Source organism: Triplophysa dalaica, chromosome 19 (assembly GCF_015846415.1).
Source record: "Triplophysa dalaica isolate WHDGS20190420 chromosome 19, ASM1584641v1, whole genome shotgun sequence".
NCBI lineage: Eukaryota > Metazoa > Chordata > Actinopteri > Cypriniformes > Nemacheilidae > Triplophysa > Triplophysa dalaica.
The window spans coordinates 1,215,072-1,233,019 of NC_079560.1; the positions used below are offsets into that span (position 1 = coordinate 1,215,072).

Here is a 17,948-nt window from a genome sequence, read left to right on the forward strand (position 1 = left end):
ATCAGCATTATTGTAGAAAAAATACAAAGGTGATTCATAAGAAAGACTTCTGTCCACTAGATGGGGTGCTTGCCGTGTATGTCTCGTAAGGGCTCATGGGTTGACTCAGCAGCCTCGGTTGGAATAACACATCATTACATCTCTTCACCATGACACTTGGACACTTCTTCTCTCTCATTTTTCACCACCTTACACTATCCACTTCAAAGTTTTCTTAAAATCTTCAACAGAGATATTTAAGCAAGACTAGTTGCTCTGTGGGCTTTTTCTCAGCACGAACTGCTGCAAGTATAACAGGAAGTGCTCAGGTGAAAATATCAAGCGACTTCCCAATTTCACAAACAGAAAAAAAATTGATCCCTGGGCAGATGTCAAATGGGTCTGGTGATGTGTTAAGAGTATGTAGAAAACATCTTACAGCTCAATGCAGTGGATGTGGCTAAGTTGTGTCATAAAAAGCTTTATATTGTGTTGATAAAAAATAGTTGTTGGCATCACGCTTGTTTCTAAAATGTCATGCAAACAACATTTTAAGTGTAAAAATACTTTTATGGCTCCTGTACTTTATAGGTAAGAAATTGACATCAACCCGTGTGTTCAAAAGTGAACATCATGGTCCTTATTTAGTTCATCATGTGATGTGTCAATCAGAGTCTATCTCCCAACAGAGTCAACGGGGAAAAGTTCTGCATCACTAAAGGATTTCAGACATTTGATCTTCACATCTATTAATCACTTAAAGAGAACACCCTGCATCGCATCTGGTTGAGTCCAGGAGAACACTTCATGATGTATTTGTCCTGTACTAGTGCACATAAGAAAACGTGTTAGGATGTTTATAGCATGATATGCATATAGTATTTAACTAAAGTAAGCACTTCAAATGATGAAGAAACAGTGTTTTCTGAGTGACATCTGATGAGGACTATTTCATTCTTTTGATCTTTTATTGTCTTTATCTTTTCTGCCTTTTCTGTGTTTAGGGAATGTTCCCTTGCTGCACACTGTTCATCAGATTCTCTCTGAATTTTTTTTTTTTGCTTTTTCCAGCAACTTAAAATGTTGTGCAAAATATCTGTTCTTTCTTCTATCTGTGACATTCCGTCAATGGAGAAAAATACATTGAAAACACTGTCCTCGGTGATAGATTTGATATCTTTGCTAAAAATGTTTTGATTTTAAGTGTTCGAACAAATAGGATGGAGTTTTTAACACAGAGACCTGCGGTCCACCAACAAGACCCTCTCTTAGTGTGTATCCTAGAATACATCTTGGTACAAGCATCATTAATAAAGGCATCATCACCTCCAAGCACCACAAATCCAAGCCGTTCAATGTCATCTCTGGATGGTCTTGCTTCATGTGAGAATAATCCATCTGTTGAAAAGAGAATCAACCACGATAAATAAACAAAAGAAGAATGCATTTACTGATGGTTTCAATGACAGACAATCTCATAATGCTCAGAATGCTTTAAGTGATAAAGTTGGGCGTTATTTTTATAATGTAGTGTGCGATTTTGATTAAGTGGTTTAATGAGGTGATATAAGCAGACAAAAGGGAAAGGAGTGTAACAAGACAACTAAAAATATGAACTCACGGTTATTTGTGTCCTCATCTTTTGCTAAAGTTTGCTGTAGTTTTGCAGCAGGGTTGCCAGTAACTTACTGTGGATTTAATTTACGGTGTGGTTTTAAACATAAACTTTTCTGGTACTTATATTTTCTTTCATAAAACAAGCCTAACATCTCTTAGGTCACTCTGTAAATGTATTTTAATTTAAAAAGTTTTTCCTATTTTTACATGACAGAAATGTTTTAGGAAGAATGTCTTTTTTGCAGTGTTGCTGTGCCATTCATGAGACCATTCGTCTTGCTTAAAAAAGTGCTTAAAATTTTCTTAACGTAAAGTTGAATTCAAATTGAAAACAGCAAAAGTTACAGTATATAGTGTACACATAAGTATAGATAACAGTTTATTAACAGGATTATTGTTGTTTTTACCAAGTATGTGTATGTGTACTGCAGAAACTGGAAAAAAAACCTTTTGCATCCAGTTAAAGCAATAATCTGTATCATAGTTTATACAAATTCTGTTCTCTGTTCAACCAACATACACTACCAGTACAAAAGTTTAAGTACATTTGGGTTAAAGGTTTTCGTAGACAAAAAATGATGAAAATATTTTTAAGGTTTTAATACCTTTTTTAACTATTTGTCAACTATTAATCATCTAAAAATTCTGCTTGACAAAATGACATGAGAACAGAATATGGCTGCACATTCTCAAATACATATACAATACAAAATACAATTCTTGTTTTTTAAGTCCCATGCTGTTCCTGTTTTATGTCCTGACTAGATTATTTTATTGCGTAGAAATTGTGAATGCTTGAATTTAAAAAGATCTCTTAAAAGAGAGAGAGAGTGGCAAATGTGATGTAAATTTGGTAATAATGCGCCATCTAGTGGTTTCCAGAATAAAGTCAAATATATCAGAGACATTTGGACGATGACGTCACAGACACTTTGACAGAATGAATGTGACAGGGCAGATGTGCGACTCCACATTTCGGCATGCCAGATAAAACACAACCAGAATGAAAACCTAAACATGTAACTATGAATAGTATTTTAACATCAGAAAATCTGTCTCTGAAATGGTCTCTTAATGTTTTTCACGGCTGTATATCGTGACGTCAATGATAATGATAATTAAGAGTCTGGACTGGAGGGAGTTTCTCCTGTCTTGACTGTTAAATTACATTGACACTCTTCAACAATATGAATGTATTTAATTGTGAATATACTGTTTATCAAAAGCTAATATAATAATAAGAAAAGAAGAGTGTTATCATTGTTATCAATACTATGGTTGTGTTTGTTGACTGCAGCTTTCTATTGTATGTGTATAAAGTCTCAAAACCTATGAAATAATGAGCATTAAAGTTTTATATCAATAATTAATTTAGCTATATTTGACATGGTCATACTCAGTCAATATTAAGGATATCAAGGATATATTTTAACAGAATGTTCTTTGCAGTATGTACATATTTTATATAGAATAAAATTACTTTAGCTGGGTTTTCACAGAACATGCCACATATTTTCTTTTAAATAATAAAAAATAGAAAATCTAAAAAGATGAAACAGAGATACATGTCATCAAAAGGGACTGTGGCTGGATGCATTTGTCCATTCAAAGTGTGTCTTCAGCCAAAGCTTCGTCTTCAGAGACACCAGACACTATAGAAAACAGATACAAAAACAGTTTTAGGTGCATATATTATGCTTTTTCATGTTTCACTTGCAAAACTGGTTAAAGTATTTCTGTAACACCATAATCTCAGTCTTGATTTTGGCTCAGCCAATGAGTTTGCAAAATTGCAACAGAGCTGTAAAAATGTACATTTATGAAATGTTGGAAGAGCAAAAATATCTCAGTTGAACTAATACTCTTGCTTGGACTTAGTTAAGACCATGTGTCATATAATAACTGTCGAGTATCTGTTTCCCCTGGTTTTTGAGGGCTTTTAGTTTGTATTTTCTAGTTCCTGTGTCATGTTGTAGTTCTTTTGTTCATTGGTCCCCTATTGATAGTCTCCCAGGTGTGTCTAGTTAGCCCTCAATAGTTTGTGTATACACCCCTGTGTTTCTCTAGTTAGTTGTCCAGTTTTGTTGTTTTGTAATGTGTTTGTTGTGCCGTGTTCTCTACCTAGGTTTCCCTCGATGTTACTTTTATATTAAAGCTGGTATTCACACAAACTATGGAGTGCTAACTAGACACACCTGTGAGACAATCAATAGAGGACCAATGAACAAAAGAACTACAAAGAACTTCAACATAACACAGGAAACAGGCACTAAGGAATACAAACTAAAAGACCCCAACAACCAGGGGAAACAGACACTGATATGTGACAATGATGGTGGTAAAAACATTTTGCTATAGCGACATTGTTAATAAAAGAAATTAACAATATCATTATTTCCCGGACAAGGATTAGTTTAAATCAGGGCTAGATATTTAAGTCAATTTAAAAAACGATTTTCAACTTTACAGGTCTGCATCTTGAGGACAAAACAATTGCACTCATATATTTTAAATTATGACAGTTCAAGTTGTTTTAGATCAAGACACATTTAACATTTAAGTTAGTCTAGGACTAGGCTTAAACCCTGTCCGGGAAACCGCCCCTGAAAGTCTGCTAAATTGGAATAACTAATTTGTGCTTAATGCACTTTAATTATGGAAAAGAAGTGAGTTCCAACTATACTGAAGTGGAAGTGTTGCAAGTATACTTTAATTCTTACTTTGAGGTGGCTCTAAAAGAAAGCTGTTCCTTCTCACAGGTTTGACTCTTTCACAGACGTTTGTGTCCCTGACTCGTGAATCATTCTCTTTGCTCTCCAGCTCTTTTTCATTTTCTTCAGGCACTAAAGATAAAAAAACGAAGCGTTCCTCAATTTCTCCAGATCTACCCATGTTACTTGTACACTTTATGAGCACCCTCTGAGATTCAAGATAATGAAAGTACTTACAGCCAGGGTTCACGAAGCCATGTTCTGATCTACTGGTGTAATGTTGTCTCTTCACTCTTTCTATTTCTTCTATGGACTCCTCCATCTTCATGTCTTCTCTTTCCAGAACTCCTTTCTTTAGATTCCCAATTGTGTCTTTATTAGTTCTCTCCATCGGTTGAATAGTGGAAGTTTCTTTGTCTTCTGACTTACTCAGTTTCTGCTCAAGCTCGCTATTCTTTGCCTTGAGCTGCTCCACCTGTCTTTGGAGGTCCTCAATATGAATCTCACGGCGAATACTGTCATCTGTCATGGATGAGTACATTCCTCTCAGGAATGTTCCGGTTTCTTTAGAAGACTCCAACTTTTCGTTCAGCTCTTTAACAATGGATGAAAACACGTTTATCAGGATAGTATCGCTCTCTTTACAAGCCTCTAATTCTTTAATCTGCAGACCCTCATGAGCACCCGAAGCCTCTGGTTCCCCCTCTTGCTGCATGTCTTTAGTTTTCAAATCCATCAGAGTATCCAGCATCAAACATTTCAAGGTGTCTATATTTTTTTTAGTTTACTCTCTGCAAGACTAGACTTTTCTGTCAAAGCAAATAATTCGTTTTCATGCTGCTGTTGTATGTCTGCAATTTCCATTTTGAGTTTTCGCTCTGTCTCTTTGCGTTCAGAAAATTGTTCCCTTTCCCATGATGAAAACACTTTTTTCATGAGTTTTTCATAGGATGACTGAATAAAGAATTTAGATGTGTAATGGTGTGTCATTCTTGACGTTTCTGCAAGGAGTCCTTGAACACTTTGATCATTGTTCTCCAATGTATAAACATAGCTCACATATTTCTTCAGACGGTTTGTTTTATTTTGGGTATCTTGGCCAACAAACAGAACCATAGCATAGTCAAAAGCCTCTTTGCCAAACACTTTTAGAGCTTTTAAAAGATATGAAGAATCATCCCCACTCTTGCTGTTGATCACTAATAGGAAGGCATGTGGCCCAGGAAAGACCAGCGATGCACAATCTAACATCTGTTCTTTGATTGTTTCATCTCTTGAGGAGCACAACCTTGATGCTAAATGACTCTTCCAGCTACATGGGATCTTCACTATAGAGATTTTTTTCCCATTGAAACAACCCTTTCTGTGCTCAAATATTCCAGAATCACTTCTGTTCCCTCTTCCCCGCAGGATGATCTCGCATGCCTCATCCTTTGGATCTTCATCACCTACCAGTAATATAAACCTAAACTCTTCAGTGAAGCCTGTGGAGTCTGCTTCACTTTTACATGTTTCATCTGCTTAAAGAAGAAAAGGGTTTCTTGTTAAAGTACAACTGATCAAATCTGAGAATCCTTAAAACTGACAAGCCTTTCATTTATTAAACTCAAAGTAGAACCTCATTGATGTCTTGCAGTTATGCAATCTTTTTTTACATTGTAAAGGTAATGACTTATAACTAAAGGACTGTTTGGTCAAAATTTAATAATCGAATTGGAACATATACTTACAGTTCATCGTGGTTTGACATATCTCTGTGAGATTTATTTTCCCCAAAATACGAACAGGTAAACACAAAGCAAACATGATAAGTCTCTCATTATACATATAAGTTTTATTGTGGTTGACACAGCAAACAACTCTATGCAGATCAATATACAGATACAGTACAGATGTTTTGCCATTATACTATTTTGCCATGTCTGGTTCTAGAAATGGTTGGGCAAATACACAATTGCTCACCGTTATCAAGAAGTAGACCTATTCAGGAGAAACAAAAACCAGGAAGGTGCATTAGCTTGTGTTAATGTGCCTATCCGTATAACATATTTGACATTTAAAAATGTTAAGTTAAAAATATGCTTACACTTTAAATCGTTATCTTCATCTTTCTCTGTAAAATATGCATGACAGGTATTTAAAAATGTTAAATTTGCATCCATTCATACTACAGCACAAAACCCACTTGTTTTCAAAAGTAAAAAGTAATATCCAACTGAAACAATACTTAAACAACTTAACTGTTGCTGTTGTTAAAGAAATTTAAACAACCCCACTGAAAGAAAATTTACTTCCTTTGACTTAGTTTTAAAACTGAAAGCAAGTTAGAAAGAGAAAGTTACAGTATTGTTCAAAATAATAGCAGTACAATGTGACTAACCAGAATAATCAAGGTTTTTAGTATATTTTTTATTGCTAGTGGCAAACAAGTTACCAGTAGGTTCAGTAGATTCTCAGAAAACAAATGAGACCCAGCATTCATGATATGCACGCTCTTAAGGCTGTGCAATTGGGCAATTAGTTGAATTAGTTGAAAGGGGTGTGTTCAAAAAAATAGCAGTGTGGCATTCAATCACTGAGGTCATCAATTTTGTGAAGAAACAGGTGTGAATCAGGTGGCCCCTATTTAAGGATGAAGCCAACACTTGTTGAACATGCATTTGAAAGCTGAGGAACATGGGTCGTTCAAGACATTGTTCAGAAGAACAGCGTACTTTGATTAAAAAGTTGATTGGAGATGGGAAAACCTATAAAGAGGTGCAAAAAATGATAGGCTGTTCAGCTAAAATGATCTCCAATGCCTTAAAATGGAGAGCAAAACCAGAGAGACGTGGAAGAAAACGGAAGACAACAATCAAAATGGATAGAAGAATAACCAGAATGGCAAAGGCTCAGCCAATGATCACCTCCAGGATGATCAAAGACAGTCTGGAGTTACCTGTAAGTACTGTGACAGTTAGAAGACGTCTGTGTGAAGCTAATCTATTTTCAAGAATCCCCCGCAAAGTCCCTCTGTTAAAAAAAAGGCATGTGCAGAAGAGGTTACAATTTGCCAAAGAACACATCAACTGGCCTAAAGAGAAATGGAGGAACATTTTGTGGACTGATGAGAGTAAAATTGTTCTTTTTGGGTCCAAGGGCCACAGGCAGTTTGTGAGACGACCCCCAAACTCTGAATTCAAGCCACAGTACACAGTGAAGACAGTGAAGCATGGAGGTGCAAGCATCATGATATGGGCATGTTTCTCCTACTATGGTGTTGGGCCTATTTATCACATACCAGGGATCATGGATCAGTTTGCATATGTTAAAATACTTGAAGAGGTCATGTTGCCCTATGCTGAAGAGGACATGCCCTTGAAATGGTTGTTTCAACAAGACAATGACCCAAAACACACTAGTAAACGGGCAAAGTCTTGGTTCCAAACCAACAAAATTAATGTTATGGAGTGGCCAGCCCAATCTCCAGACCTTAATCCAATTGAGAACTTGTGGGGTGATATCAAAAATGCTGTTTCTGAAGCAAAACCAAGAAATGTGAATGAATTGTGGAATGTTGTTAAAGAATCATGGAGTGGAATAACAGCTGAGAGGTGCCACAAGTTGGTTGACTCCATGCCACACAGATGTCAAGCAGTTTTAAAAAACTGTGGTCATACAACTAAATATTAGTTAAGTGATTCACAGGATTGCTAAATCCCAGAAGAAAAAAAATGTTTGTACAAAATAGTTTTGAGTTTGTACAGTCAAAGGTAGACACTGCTATTTTTTTGAACACACCCCTTTCAACTAATTGCCCAATTGCACAGCCTTAAGAGCGTGCATATCATGAATGCTGGGTCTTGTTTGTTTTCTGAGAATCTACTGAACCTACTGGTAACTTGTTTGCCACGTAGCAATAAAAAATATACTAAAAACCTTGATTATTCTGGTTAGTCACATTGTACTGCTATTATTTTGAACAATACTGTACCTCTTCTCTGTGAACTCCACGCCATTATGTTTTTTAAGCTGTTTTAAAATCAGTTTAACCTGAAAAACACCTGAAAATTATAATATGGCCCCATCAAAAGGTTCAGGTCTTGTCCATCTGTAATTTAGACACAATAGCTGTTCTCATCATTGAAAAATGAAATCATGCAAACAGGGTTCACATTTGCTCGTCTTCAGAACAGGATGTGGTCTATCAGAACGGTCTATGCATGCATGTATCATGTGACAACTCAACAGTTTTGATAGGTACAACTTAAATCAGATGATGTGCTGGGGGGCTATGAAAGAGAAAAATTGTGTACACAAGACAGATAAAAAACAGACTCGCCTTTGAATCGCTAAATTATTGGCAAGATGACCCATAATAATGATATTCACCAGTTGTCTCCTGAGATGTTTTGCCGATTCTGTAGTTCAGTATACATTGCAGTTTATGTAAACAGTGGAAAGTATACAGATGCTGCAAATCAGTTAAATGTCTACAATATTTGTGCCCCCTTATTTTACACTCAGGAAAGGACAGTAATCCATCAGTGATGAATTGGTTTTTAACCGTTTAAAAAGCTTTAATTTAAAGCACAGTATTGTGATACAACTGTTTATCTACTTCACAGAAATATGAAGGAAAGAGAAGCAGCCAAAACATTTTTGACATTCGAACATGACCACCGTACTGTATAGAGCCATTAATAGCCATTTCCTACCTTAAATATCAAAAACTTAATTTTTGTGAGTGGATGGTCTGTCACAGTGCCCCTGATTAATAACTTCGAAAGCCATTTTCTCAATATTTAGATTTTTTGGCACCCTCAGATTCCTGAGATTTAAACGTTTGTGTCTCAGCCAGATATTGTCCTATTCTTACAACTCATATATCAAAAGAAAGCGTACTTATACAACTTTCAGATGATGTAAAAAAAAAAAAAATCGAAAAATTGACCCATAAGACTGGTTTGTCGCCCAGAGTCACATTTAATGAATATCAAAAACACTCCCTTTTATACACATTACTATTTTGCGGGGGATGAACTACTGTAGGAGAGATACCTGGCCTTACCTCATGGATCACGGCTCATTCACAGAATATGTAGAGGACCACATTCAGACACTATTGATAAAGAACACACAGATTAACTCTTTTATCTTTCACAGGGAAGATTCACTAAATACAGTAACATGGTATTATATTTGAAATATTATCTTTTAATAACTACAACAGATCTCTTACTATAGGGTGGCTCTGGCAGACTGTTTCGTCTCACAGGTTTTATTTCATCAGTCACATCTGATCTTGTGACTTGTGAATCTCCATCACTGCTCTCTGCTCCAGTCTCTTTATCTAGAGGTCTGGCACTGGCTTCATAACACAGAACATATTTGCTTTTGGCAAATACAGACAACTGGGCTTTTGTTTATTCAATTCAACTTTCAAAAACAAACCTCTAGATAAAAAGTGGTGAAAAAAACTCACCATCAGGAGGAGTCAACCCTTTTCCACCGGACCAGGTGTTTCTTTGAGCAAAATCTCTTTCTCTGGTCATTTTGGACTCCACTTCTCTCTCTCTCGATGCCACTTCACGCTCTCTGGTCTCTAGTTCTCTCTTTTCAGACTCAACATTTCTCTCTCTGTCATCCAGATCTCGCTGCCTATTACACAACTCTCTTTCTTTGACTTGTAATTCTGTATTTGTCTTTCCCAGGACCTTTTCTGTGTCTTTTATATGTTTTATTTCACTTTGAAGTTTCAGATTGTCCACCCTTAACTGATCCTCTCTGCCTCTGGAATCAGCCAGACCTCTTCTTAACTGTTTCTCTCTGACCTGGGCATCCTCCAGATCTCTTCTTAACTGATCCTCTCTGCTCCTGGAATCCTCCAGATCTCTTCTTAACTGATCCTCTCTGCTCCTGGAATCCTCCAGATCTCTTCTTAACTGATCCTCTCTGCTCCTGGAATCCTCCAGATCTCTTCTTAACTGATCCTCTCTGCTCCTGGAATCCTCCAGATCTCTTCTTAACTGATCCTCTCTGCTCCTGGAATCATCCAGATCTCTTCTTAACTGTTTCTCATTGACCTGGACATCCTCCAGATCTCGTCTTAACTGATCCTCTCTGCCCCTGGAATCATCCAGATCTCTTCTTAACTGATCCTCTCTAGCTCTGGAACAGTCCAGATCACTTCTCAACTGTTTCTCTATGACCTGGGCATCTTCCAGACCTCTTCTTATCTGTGTTCGTAGCTCCTCATTTTGTCTTTTTAATTCCGCAATTTCATTTCTGCCATCTTTAACAGTCATTTTGATTTTCGACAATTCTCCTTTAAGAGAATGTTCCATTGCTCTATTATTTTTATTCAATTCTGTCTGGAGATACTTTTTAGCCGTTTCCAATAAATGAACATGTTTTGTGAAATATCTAGTTCTATATCTGTTTGACATATTTTCAATTTTTTCAAAAAGATTTGGAACATTATTCTCAGTTTTCTCTAAAATGTGATACCTCTGCCTGCACATTTTGACACAGCGGTTGTTTAAAATGTCCCTGTTCGAATGATGCACACATAAAACCATAATGTAATCTAAAACTTCCTTCCCAAAGATTTCACACAAAGCTCGTAAAAGCAAATGCTCTTTGGAGGAATTACTTGGATCTCCGAGCACCAGCAGAAAGGCATGAGGTCCGGGAAAAACAAAGGACTCACAAAACTCCATGTCACTTCTCAAAGATCTGACTGTTCTTCTGAAAAACAGAAATGATTTCAAGTGTTCTAGCCAATAGGATGGAGTTTTCACTAGAGAGACCTGTCGTCCATTAATCTGACCCTCTTTAAATACGCATGCTTCAATATATCTATCATTCTCTCTCTGTGGTAACCCAAGGATGGCAGCACAAGCTTGATTCATTAAAGCATCATCACTACCAAGCACCATCAATCTAAATGTTTCAATGCAGCCTCTGGATGATTTTGCTTCATTTGAGAATGATCCATCTGTTGAAAAGCGCATTAACCAGATCAGATAATAAATCTGCAAAAAAAACACAAATCATCTGATAGATTCAATGACAATCTCAGAATGTTCCAAATTTAACAGGGCTTCATTTTGACCAAGAAATTATGTAAAATCCAGTTTTGACAATGTGGTTTCACACGTGATTTAAGCAAACAACTCTAAATCAGAAAGCAGAGTAACAAGAGAACTAGCAATATTAACTTACGGTTATCAGTATCTTCATCTTCATCTACAAAGTAAAAAATTAGCAATCAATATTAATCGCTTATTATATTGAATTTAATCCCAATCATATACAATCACCAAAAGAATGAGGATGCAGCCTCCAAATGAAAAGGTTTGGTAATTTAAAACATTTATTTAAAGACAATTAGTCATTTTACAACCCACAATAGAATTCTATAGTTGCTCTCAACAAATACTCTCATAAATGTGCTGCTATTTCACATGCTTCCAAACAGTAGTCTATAAGAGTTTATTTGCTAAACAGGTAACTCTGTTTTCAAAATGTTCAAAAATCATGTTTTTGATTACCCAAACAGGTTTGCATTGTGTTTTATTGTTAGTTTTTATTACAACCAAATAAGTTTTATTGGTATTGCTTGGAATACCCAAAAAAAACTTTTTTGAAAGTGTTTTTGCTAATACTCTTCATATGGCACATGCATTTAGGCACAGCTGGGAGGACAAAAGCAAATAATTGAATCTTGTATTTGTATAGAAAGAAATCTGTAAAAGTGGGTCTTAAGTTACTTACCATCATTCAAAAGACTCTCTGAAGAAATGACACAACAGAGACACAAAGATGAAGTGTAAATTCAAATAGCAGGTCTATGGTATTTTTTTCCAGAATTATGATTAATGTTTTTGGAAGTCCTGAAGGACCAGATGAAAAAGTGAAGTACCTTTTTACATTTATTCATCACAGTTTTTATGTGAAGCATGTTACAACAATAATAGGAATAGGCCTAGGCTTCTTTCTTGGCAAAAATTGTTTTGGAAATAAACATAGGAAGGCTAGGCATATTTCCACATTCAGGTTAAAAGATTAACATTAGACGTTTTAACATACCTCTTTTATCGTTGTCCATGGTTCGTGCTGCAATGCAAAAAAAAGCGTTGAAACATTCCCTATTCTATCGGCTACCAGCAAAACCAATGGCAATATATCATGACATAAAATGAAATCAACATGTAATCAACAAGACACTTATTTACTCAAATATCCTATAAAACCTGATAGAGAAAATGTAACTAACCTCGTGCCATAATTTAAAATGTACAAGCAACCATGAAAAATAAAAAAACCGTTGTTTAAAGGATATGGATTTGAAGTCAAACTTCCGCAGCAGTATGTGAAAGTGAAAATGGACAATTTAAAAACAGGAGTCCTTGTCAAACATGCGCGCGCAGCCACCTTTTGACGCGTTTTGTGGGATGAATTTCCTCCCAAAATGTTTAACAAATGTATGCACAGTCATCCGTGAACGTGATGCAAGTTACACTTGTATTTTACTATTCACAAACAAATGCCTTGATTTGAATCTGTGAAATTTAGATTTTAATAAACATGAGGCGATTTGTACAAACCCTCAAACCCTCAAAAAATTTCTTACACTTCGTATCGCCAAAATTTATGAGTCCAAATGTTATCTTTCGTATTAATATATGATGTCATAATTTGTGCACGTCAATAACAAGATGCGCATTTGTGGATCCTGCGACGCGCCTTCATTGGTCCTTTCGGTTCATTTGGATTCTGAGACTTTGTTTTCAGTGTTTGCATTTTACAATCCACACACAAAAAACTTCAGATCCACGCACAACCTTGTAAATACGGCATACCACGTACACGGCAGTCTCACGGAGAGATGAAGATGTTGGGCTCGTAAAACATCAGTCATCTATTTTTACCCGTCAATGTGGTGCAAGGAGATCTTAAGGTTTCTTAAGGCACTTTTCTACACATGTGCATGATCTGTTGACTTCATCATTAAACACCAGACTAACACACTGAATCAATGTCTAGTTAAACACATATTTATTCAAGGGAGGTGGAATATAAGAAAGGCTTTAATATAAAGCACAGTCACAGTGTGATCCGACTGATAATATTCTATTTCACAGAAATGGAAAAGAAGAGGAACATGAAAATCATTTGATATATTCTATATTCGCAGCACAGGCTACATCCCAGTTAACACATTTGTTAATGTTCAGTCATTCAGAAGTGTGTTGTGAGTGTCCAGATACTTTAATGACTGCTGTACTTCATTGAGATGAGTTCTGCAAAGGGTCCAATGTTGTATCTGCTAATAAAGCCTCAGAAGTACCGGGGGCCTGAATTTGCCCTGCAGATGTGCACACAAGCAAACATGTTAAGATATTTACCCAAAATAATGACATGCATGACCTGTTGATATGCAAGAAACCTTAAATAACCATAAGATGGAGACAGATGGAGTGTTATCAGAGTGTTGAAGATCAAAAACATCTGGTGTTTCCCCAGGTTTATTATCATTAACTGAAATTTAAAGTCTAAAATGTATACGTGTTATCATGATCACTTGAAATATAGGCGTAAATATTAAACATAACTTTAACTAAACTTGAAAACTGCCATTTCTAAGCTCACCTCAGATTATGTTAAGCTTCATGCTTACTTTCAGACACTGTTGATAAAGAATGAAGTAAAAGTATTTAGCTTTAAGGAAAAGATTAGTTAAGTATAGTTAAAACAGTCTATTTACAACGGTTCTCTTACTGTTGGGTGTCTCCACCTGCAGGCTGTTTCGTCTCACAGAGTTCAATCCTTCAGTCACATCTGATCCTGTGACGTGTGATTCTCCATCACTGCTCTCTGCTCCGTCTCCCTCGTGAAGTCTGAATTTATCTTTAGACATCATAAAACACAATCAGAACCTGCTGCTTACAGTTTTCTTATTTCAAACATTTAATTGTACCTTTCAAGAAAAGAACGAGTGGTGAAAGTCCTTACCAACAGGAGAAATGACCGCCGTTCTGATGAACTGAGATTCTGATCCACCGGACCGAGTGTTTCTCTGAGACAAATATCTCTCTCTGGACTCCAGCTCTCTCTGTCTCTCACACAGCTCTGTTTCTTTCACTTGTAGTTCTTCACTTTTCTGTATTATGTCACATTCTGATTGTAGTTTTTTCAACAGAAATGCTTCTTTGGTCTTTGTCTCCTTCAGATTCCTTCGTAAGTCTTTGTCTGTGGCTTTGAGCAGCTCTATTTCACTTCGAAGAATCTGAAGCTCATCGTTTAACTCGATCTCTCTGATTCTAGATCCATCCAGCTCTTTTCTTAAATGAATCTCTGTGGCCTTTGATTCATCCAATTCTTTCCTAAACTGATTCTCTCTTGCTTTAAATTTAACCAACTCTTCTCTTATCTGATTCTCTTTACCTTTAGATTCCTCCAACTCTTCTCTTATCTGATTCTCTTTACCTTTAGATTCCTCCAACTCTTCTCTTAACTGGTTCTCTTTACCTTTAGATTTATCCATCTCTTTTCTGAACTTAGCTGTAGATTCATCCAACTCTTTTCTGAACTGATTCTCTCTTGCTTTACATTCATCCAGCTGTTTTCTGAACACAATCTCTATGGCTTTAGATTCACTCGACTCATTTCTAAACTGACTCTCTCTAGCTTCCGTATCATCCGACTCGTTTCTGAACAGATTCTCTTTACAGTCATATTCATCAGACTTTTTTCTGAACTGACTCGTTCTGGCTATAGAATCAACAGACCTAACCTGATTCCCTCTGCCTTTGGAACTTACCAGCCGTCCCTTCAATTGTGTGTTTTCTATTCTTAAATCTTCAACTGTCTTTCTCATTCCTGCCAATTCACTTCTCAGAGAATTTTCCCGTTCTACATACTGTAAGTTCTGCCAACCAAACTCCGCCTGAAAATGATCTTTAGCTCTTTCCGTCAACTCAAAATTCTTTGTGAAATAACTATTTTCTCTCTCTTTAACCACCGTTTCAACATAATCGAGCAGCTTCTCGGTGTTCTCTAAAACGTGGTACCTGTTTCTGCACTTTTTCACACAACGGTTTCTCCTTATGTCCTTCTCTTTACATTCATCAATAAATAACACCATACTGTAATCTAAAGCTTTCTTCCCATAGACGTCGCTCACAGCTTGTAAAAGCAGACCTTCTTTAGCAGAGTTATGTACATCTCCGAGCACCAGCAGAAAGACATGAGGCCCCGGAAACAGCAGAGATTCACACAACTTCATGTCTTTTTTTATAGATTTGAGCCCATTTCTGAAAATCACATTCGATTTCAAGACGTCCAGCCAAAAGGAGGGAGTTTTTAGCACAGACACGTCGCGTCTGGCGACATTAGTCTTCATATTTTCTCGTGTTCTGATGATGTTGGCGTACTCCGTGTGTCTGATATCGAGGATGGTTTCACAAGCTTCATTCATAAGAGAGTCATCGCCTCCAAGCACCATGAATCTAAACATGTTGGTGTCGTCTCTGGATGGTGTCGCTTTGCCTGGAAACGCAGCTGTTAAAAAGAGCATCAATGAGGTCAGATAAATCAGATTTAAAAATGAAATCAGATTTCAAGTTTAAGATTTTAAGTTTACAGTGTGTCTACATGCACTCTCAATGGGTGCGTGACGACATAATTTTACATTTACATTTATAAACTTACATTGCATTATTCTATACATTTTCGTTTCTAAGCATGTGGATAAAACCCACGAGCTAGTGTTGTTAACGCAATGATCTTACCACTGAGCTACAGGAAAAGTTTTTATTTTTATATTTTTATTTGTAAAAGTAATAAAAAATTTGACTTACCCAACCCTTTATTAGTATCTGAAAATAAAACAGATCAAAAATCAAGGCGCACTCACAATAATCTGATATTTAAATTAAACGTGTTCAAGGTGTTGCTGATATTACTGTAGGGTCCAAATGGTGCTTCTGTTGTGCAACATATGTGTGTTTTTGTGCATAAAAAACATTTTAAATATGACTTACACACATCTTCATCTGCAAAAAAAAAACAGTTCATTTAATCACTTTGACCAGACATGTGAATTTAAGGCGTTACTATACATTATTGTTATACTGTATTAAGGGTCCAGTCCCAGAATATCATTATTTGCATCATAACAGTGAACATTCATTGATAATCATCATTTAAACCAGGACTGCTATGTGATGCTGTGCTCGGGGGAAACACAACTAAAACATTTAAAAGATTTTTTAAGTTCAGATCAGGTCAACTTTGTGCTTTGAATATTTTGAAAGTTTAAAGCACAAGAAGACGGAAGAAGACTGAACCATTCAAGTCCAACAGGTTTAATCTGAACTCTGTGGTTTTCTGTGTTGGTATGCACATTCTCATACTTTCAGAAACTTCTAGCACAGTAAGTCATGAGGCTTATGTGAGTGTTTATTACTGAATCACAAAATGCAAACAACATGAATGTGTTCATGTATTTGACAGAAGCTCTTTACCTGGAGGAATAGAGTACTCCACCTCCACAAGCTGCTCTGTGAGAGACATGACAGAGACAAAATCACCATTTATAAATTATTTTTTTACTCTCTTAGCATTAATTATCACATTTTTGTTTTTAAATATAGGTTATATTATGTACATTTTAACACACGTGTCATTCTGTGGTAATGTGGTGTGTTAGAGAAATTAAACGATTCCTTGAAGGACTAAGAACAAATAATTAAGCACCTCCAAGTGTTTCGTAGGTGTGTCTAACAATGTTTGTTTTATTTATATTAGACCTACAGTACTTTTATTTTTATTTTTTAAAGGAATACTACCACAACACGCATTACAACTTATTTCTTTCTCACAGTGATCTTCAGATCTGTAAAGCAATGATTAAAATACATTTAGAGAATTTAACTTACCCAGTTCAATGTCGTCCCTGAGTCCTGCTATAATGCAAAATTATTTTTTGTCAGTCAAAATATGATCATGTATTTTAGTCAAAACAACTCTGATTTAACTTAATTCACGTAAGTAGAGAAAGATTAAGTGTGGGAATAAATCATATTGCATAATTACATGTTACTTACCTCCGAAACACGCCATGATGCAAACAGATACTTAAAAACCATGAAGATGTAAAAGGCTTTCTAGAAGCCGTGCATTTCCATTAAGGATAAATCAGGTCTAAAGTGAAAGTTCTTTCACATTGTTATATAAGTTTCTCAAGTGTAGTGTTGAAGTATTCAGACGTGCACGCGCACACAAGAGCGCAAGAGATGCACACACCTCGGGCACCGTCCACCTCAACCTTCATTTAGTCTGGCATGGGTACACAGAACTAATGTTTATCAGTTATATATATTATATATATATATATATATATAATAAAATATGAGCAGAGGCTGATTCACTGTCATTTACCAAATATAGGCTGTGGTGACACCCACATTTTAGATGTGTAAAACGTCATGCTAAAGATTCCCATTGTGACACAACTGGGTTGCGCTTCTCTTACCCTATAGAATAATACACAGAAAATCGAATGTAAACAATCTTGCTTGCAGATCTTGTAAACTCGTCATAATAAACACTTCTCATGTACCCTTTCGATACCACCTGTTCTGCATTTATTAT

The 17,948-nt window shown here is 36.2% G+C and overlaps 2 protein-coding genes and 1 long non-coding RNA gene across 8 annotated transcripts; all 3 read right to left on the minus strand.

Moving 5' to 3' along the window:
* Positions 1–2,001: 2,001 nt before the first annotated feature.
* Positions 2,002–12,651, minus strand: LOC130408529 (trichohyalin-like). 5 transcript variants are annotated; one of them, XM_056732094.1, is made up of 14 exons: positions 12,568–12,651; positions 12,381–12,407; positions 12,066–12,083; positions 11,514–11,537; positions 9,772–11,286; positions 9,529–9,657; positions 9,358–9,408; positions 7,246–7,319; positions 6,394–6,420; positions 6,270–6,287; positions 6,038–6,061; positions 4,545–5,824; positions 4,317–4,439; positions 2,002–3,248 (listed from the first exon to the last, which is right to left on the minus strand). In XM_056732094.1, the coding sequence occupies exons 1-7, from the start codon at positions 12,575–12,577 to the stop codon at positions 9,377–9,379; spliced, it is 1,755 nt and encodes a 584-aa protein (XP_056588072.1). In that variant the 5' UTR covers positions 12,578–12,651; the 3' UTR covers positions 2,002–3,248; positions 4,317–4,439; positions 4,545–5,824; positions 6,038–6,061; positions 6,270–6,287; positions 6,394–6,420; positions 7,246–7,319; positions 9,358–9,376. The 5 variants fall into 5 exon arrangements, with proteins under 5 accessions (XP_056588072.1, XP_056588076.1, XP_056588074.1 ...); XM_056732098.1 differs by lacking the exon at positions 11,514–11,537; XM_056732096.1 differs by lacking the exon at positions 7,246–7,319.
* Positions 12,652–13,332: 681 nt separating this feature from the next.
* LOC130408168 (uncharacterized protein PF3D7_1120000-like) lies at positions 13,333–16,271 on the minus strand. Of its 2 annotated transcripts, XM_056731650.1 has the most exons (5): positions 16,154–16,271; positions 14,307–15,854; positions 14,073–14,201; positions 13,944–13,980; positions 13,333–13,659 (listed from the first exon to the last, which is right to left on the minus strand). In XM_056731650.1, the coding sequence occupies exons 2-4, from the start codon at positions 15,808–15,810 to the stop codon at positions 13,955–13,957; spliced, it is 1,659 nt and encodes a 552-aa protein (XP_056587628.1). In that variant the 5' UTR covers positions 15,811–15,854; positions 16,154–16,271; the 3' UTR covers positions 13,333–13,659; positions 13,944–13,954. The 2 variants fall into 2 exon arrangements, with proteins under 2 accessions (XP_056587628.1, XP_056587627.1); XM_056731649.1 differs by having other exon boundaries at positions 13,333–14,201.
* Positions 16,272–16,812: 541 nt separating this feature from the next.
* Positions 16,813–17,532, minus strand: LOC130407478 (uncharacterized). Its single transcript, XR_008904648.1, has 3 exons — positions 17,402–17,532; positions 17,234–17,260; positions 16,813–16,855 (listed from the first exon to the last, which is right to left on the minus strand). It is a non-coding gene; the product is annotated as an uncharacterized LOC130407478 (long non-coding RNA).
* Positions 17,533–17,948: the final 416 nt, after the last annotated feature.

What these genes read in the sequence shown, in the direction of transcription:
- LOC130408168 (XM_056731649.1), bottom strand. Translation starts at nt 15,810, where the DNA reads ATGTTTAGATTCATGGTGCTTGGAGGCGATGACTCTCTTATGAATGAA. An exon ending in GGCGGTCATTTCTCCTGTTG is followed by an intron (nt 14,202 to 14,306) that starts GTAAGGACTTTC and finishes TGATGTCTAAAG; the next exon opens with ATAAATTCAGACTTCACGAG.
- LOC130408529 (XM_056732096.1), bottom strand. An exon ending in AGGGTTGACTCCTCCTGATG is followed by an intron (nt 9,658 to 9,771) that starts GTGAGTTTTTTT and finishes TGTGTTATGAAG; the next exon opens with CCAGTGCCAGACCTCTAGAT. An exon ending in TCTGCCAGAGCCACCCTATA is followed by an intron (nt 9,409 to 9,528) that starts GTAAGAGATCTG and finishes CTTTATCAATAG; the next exon opens with TGTCTGAATGTGGTCCTCTA.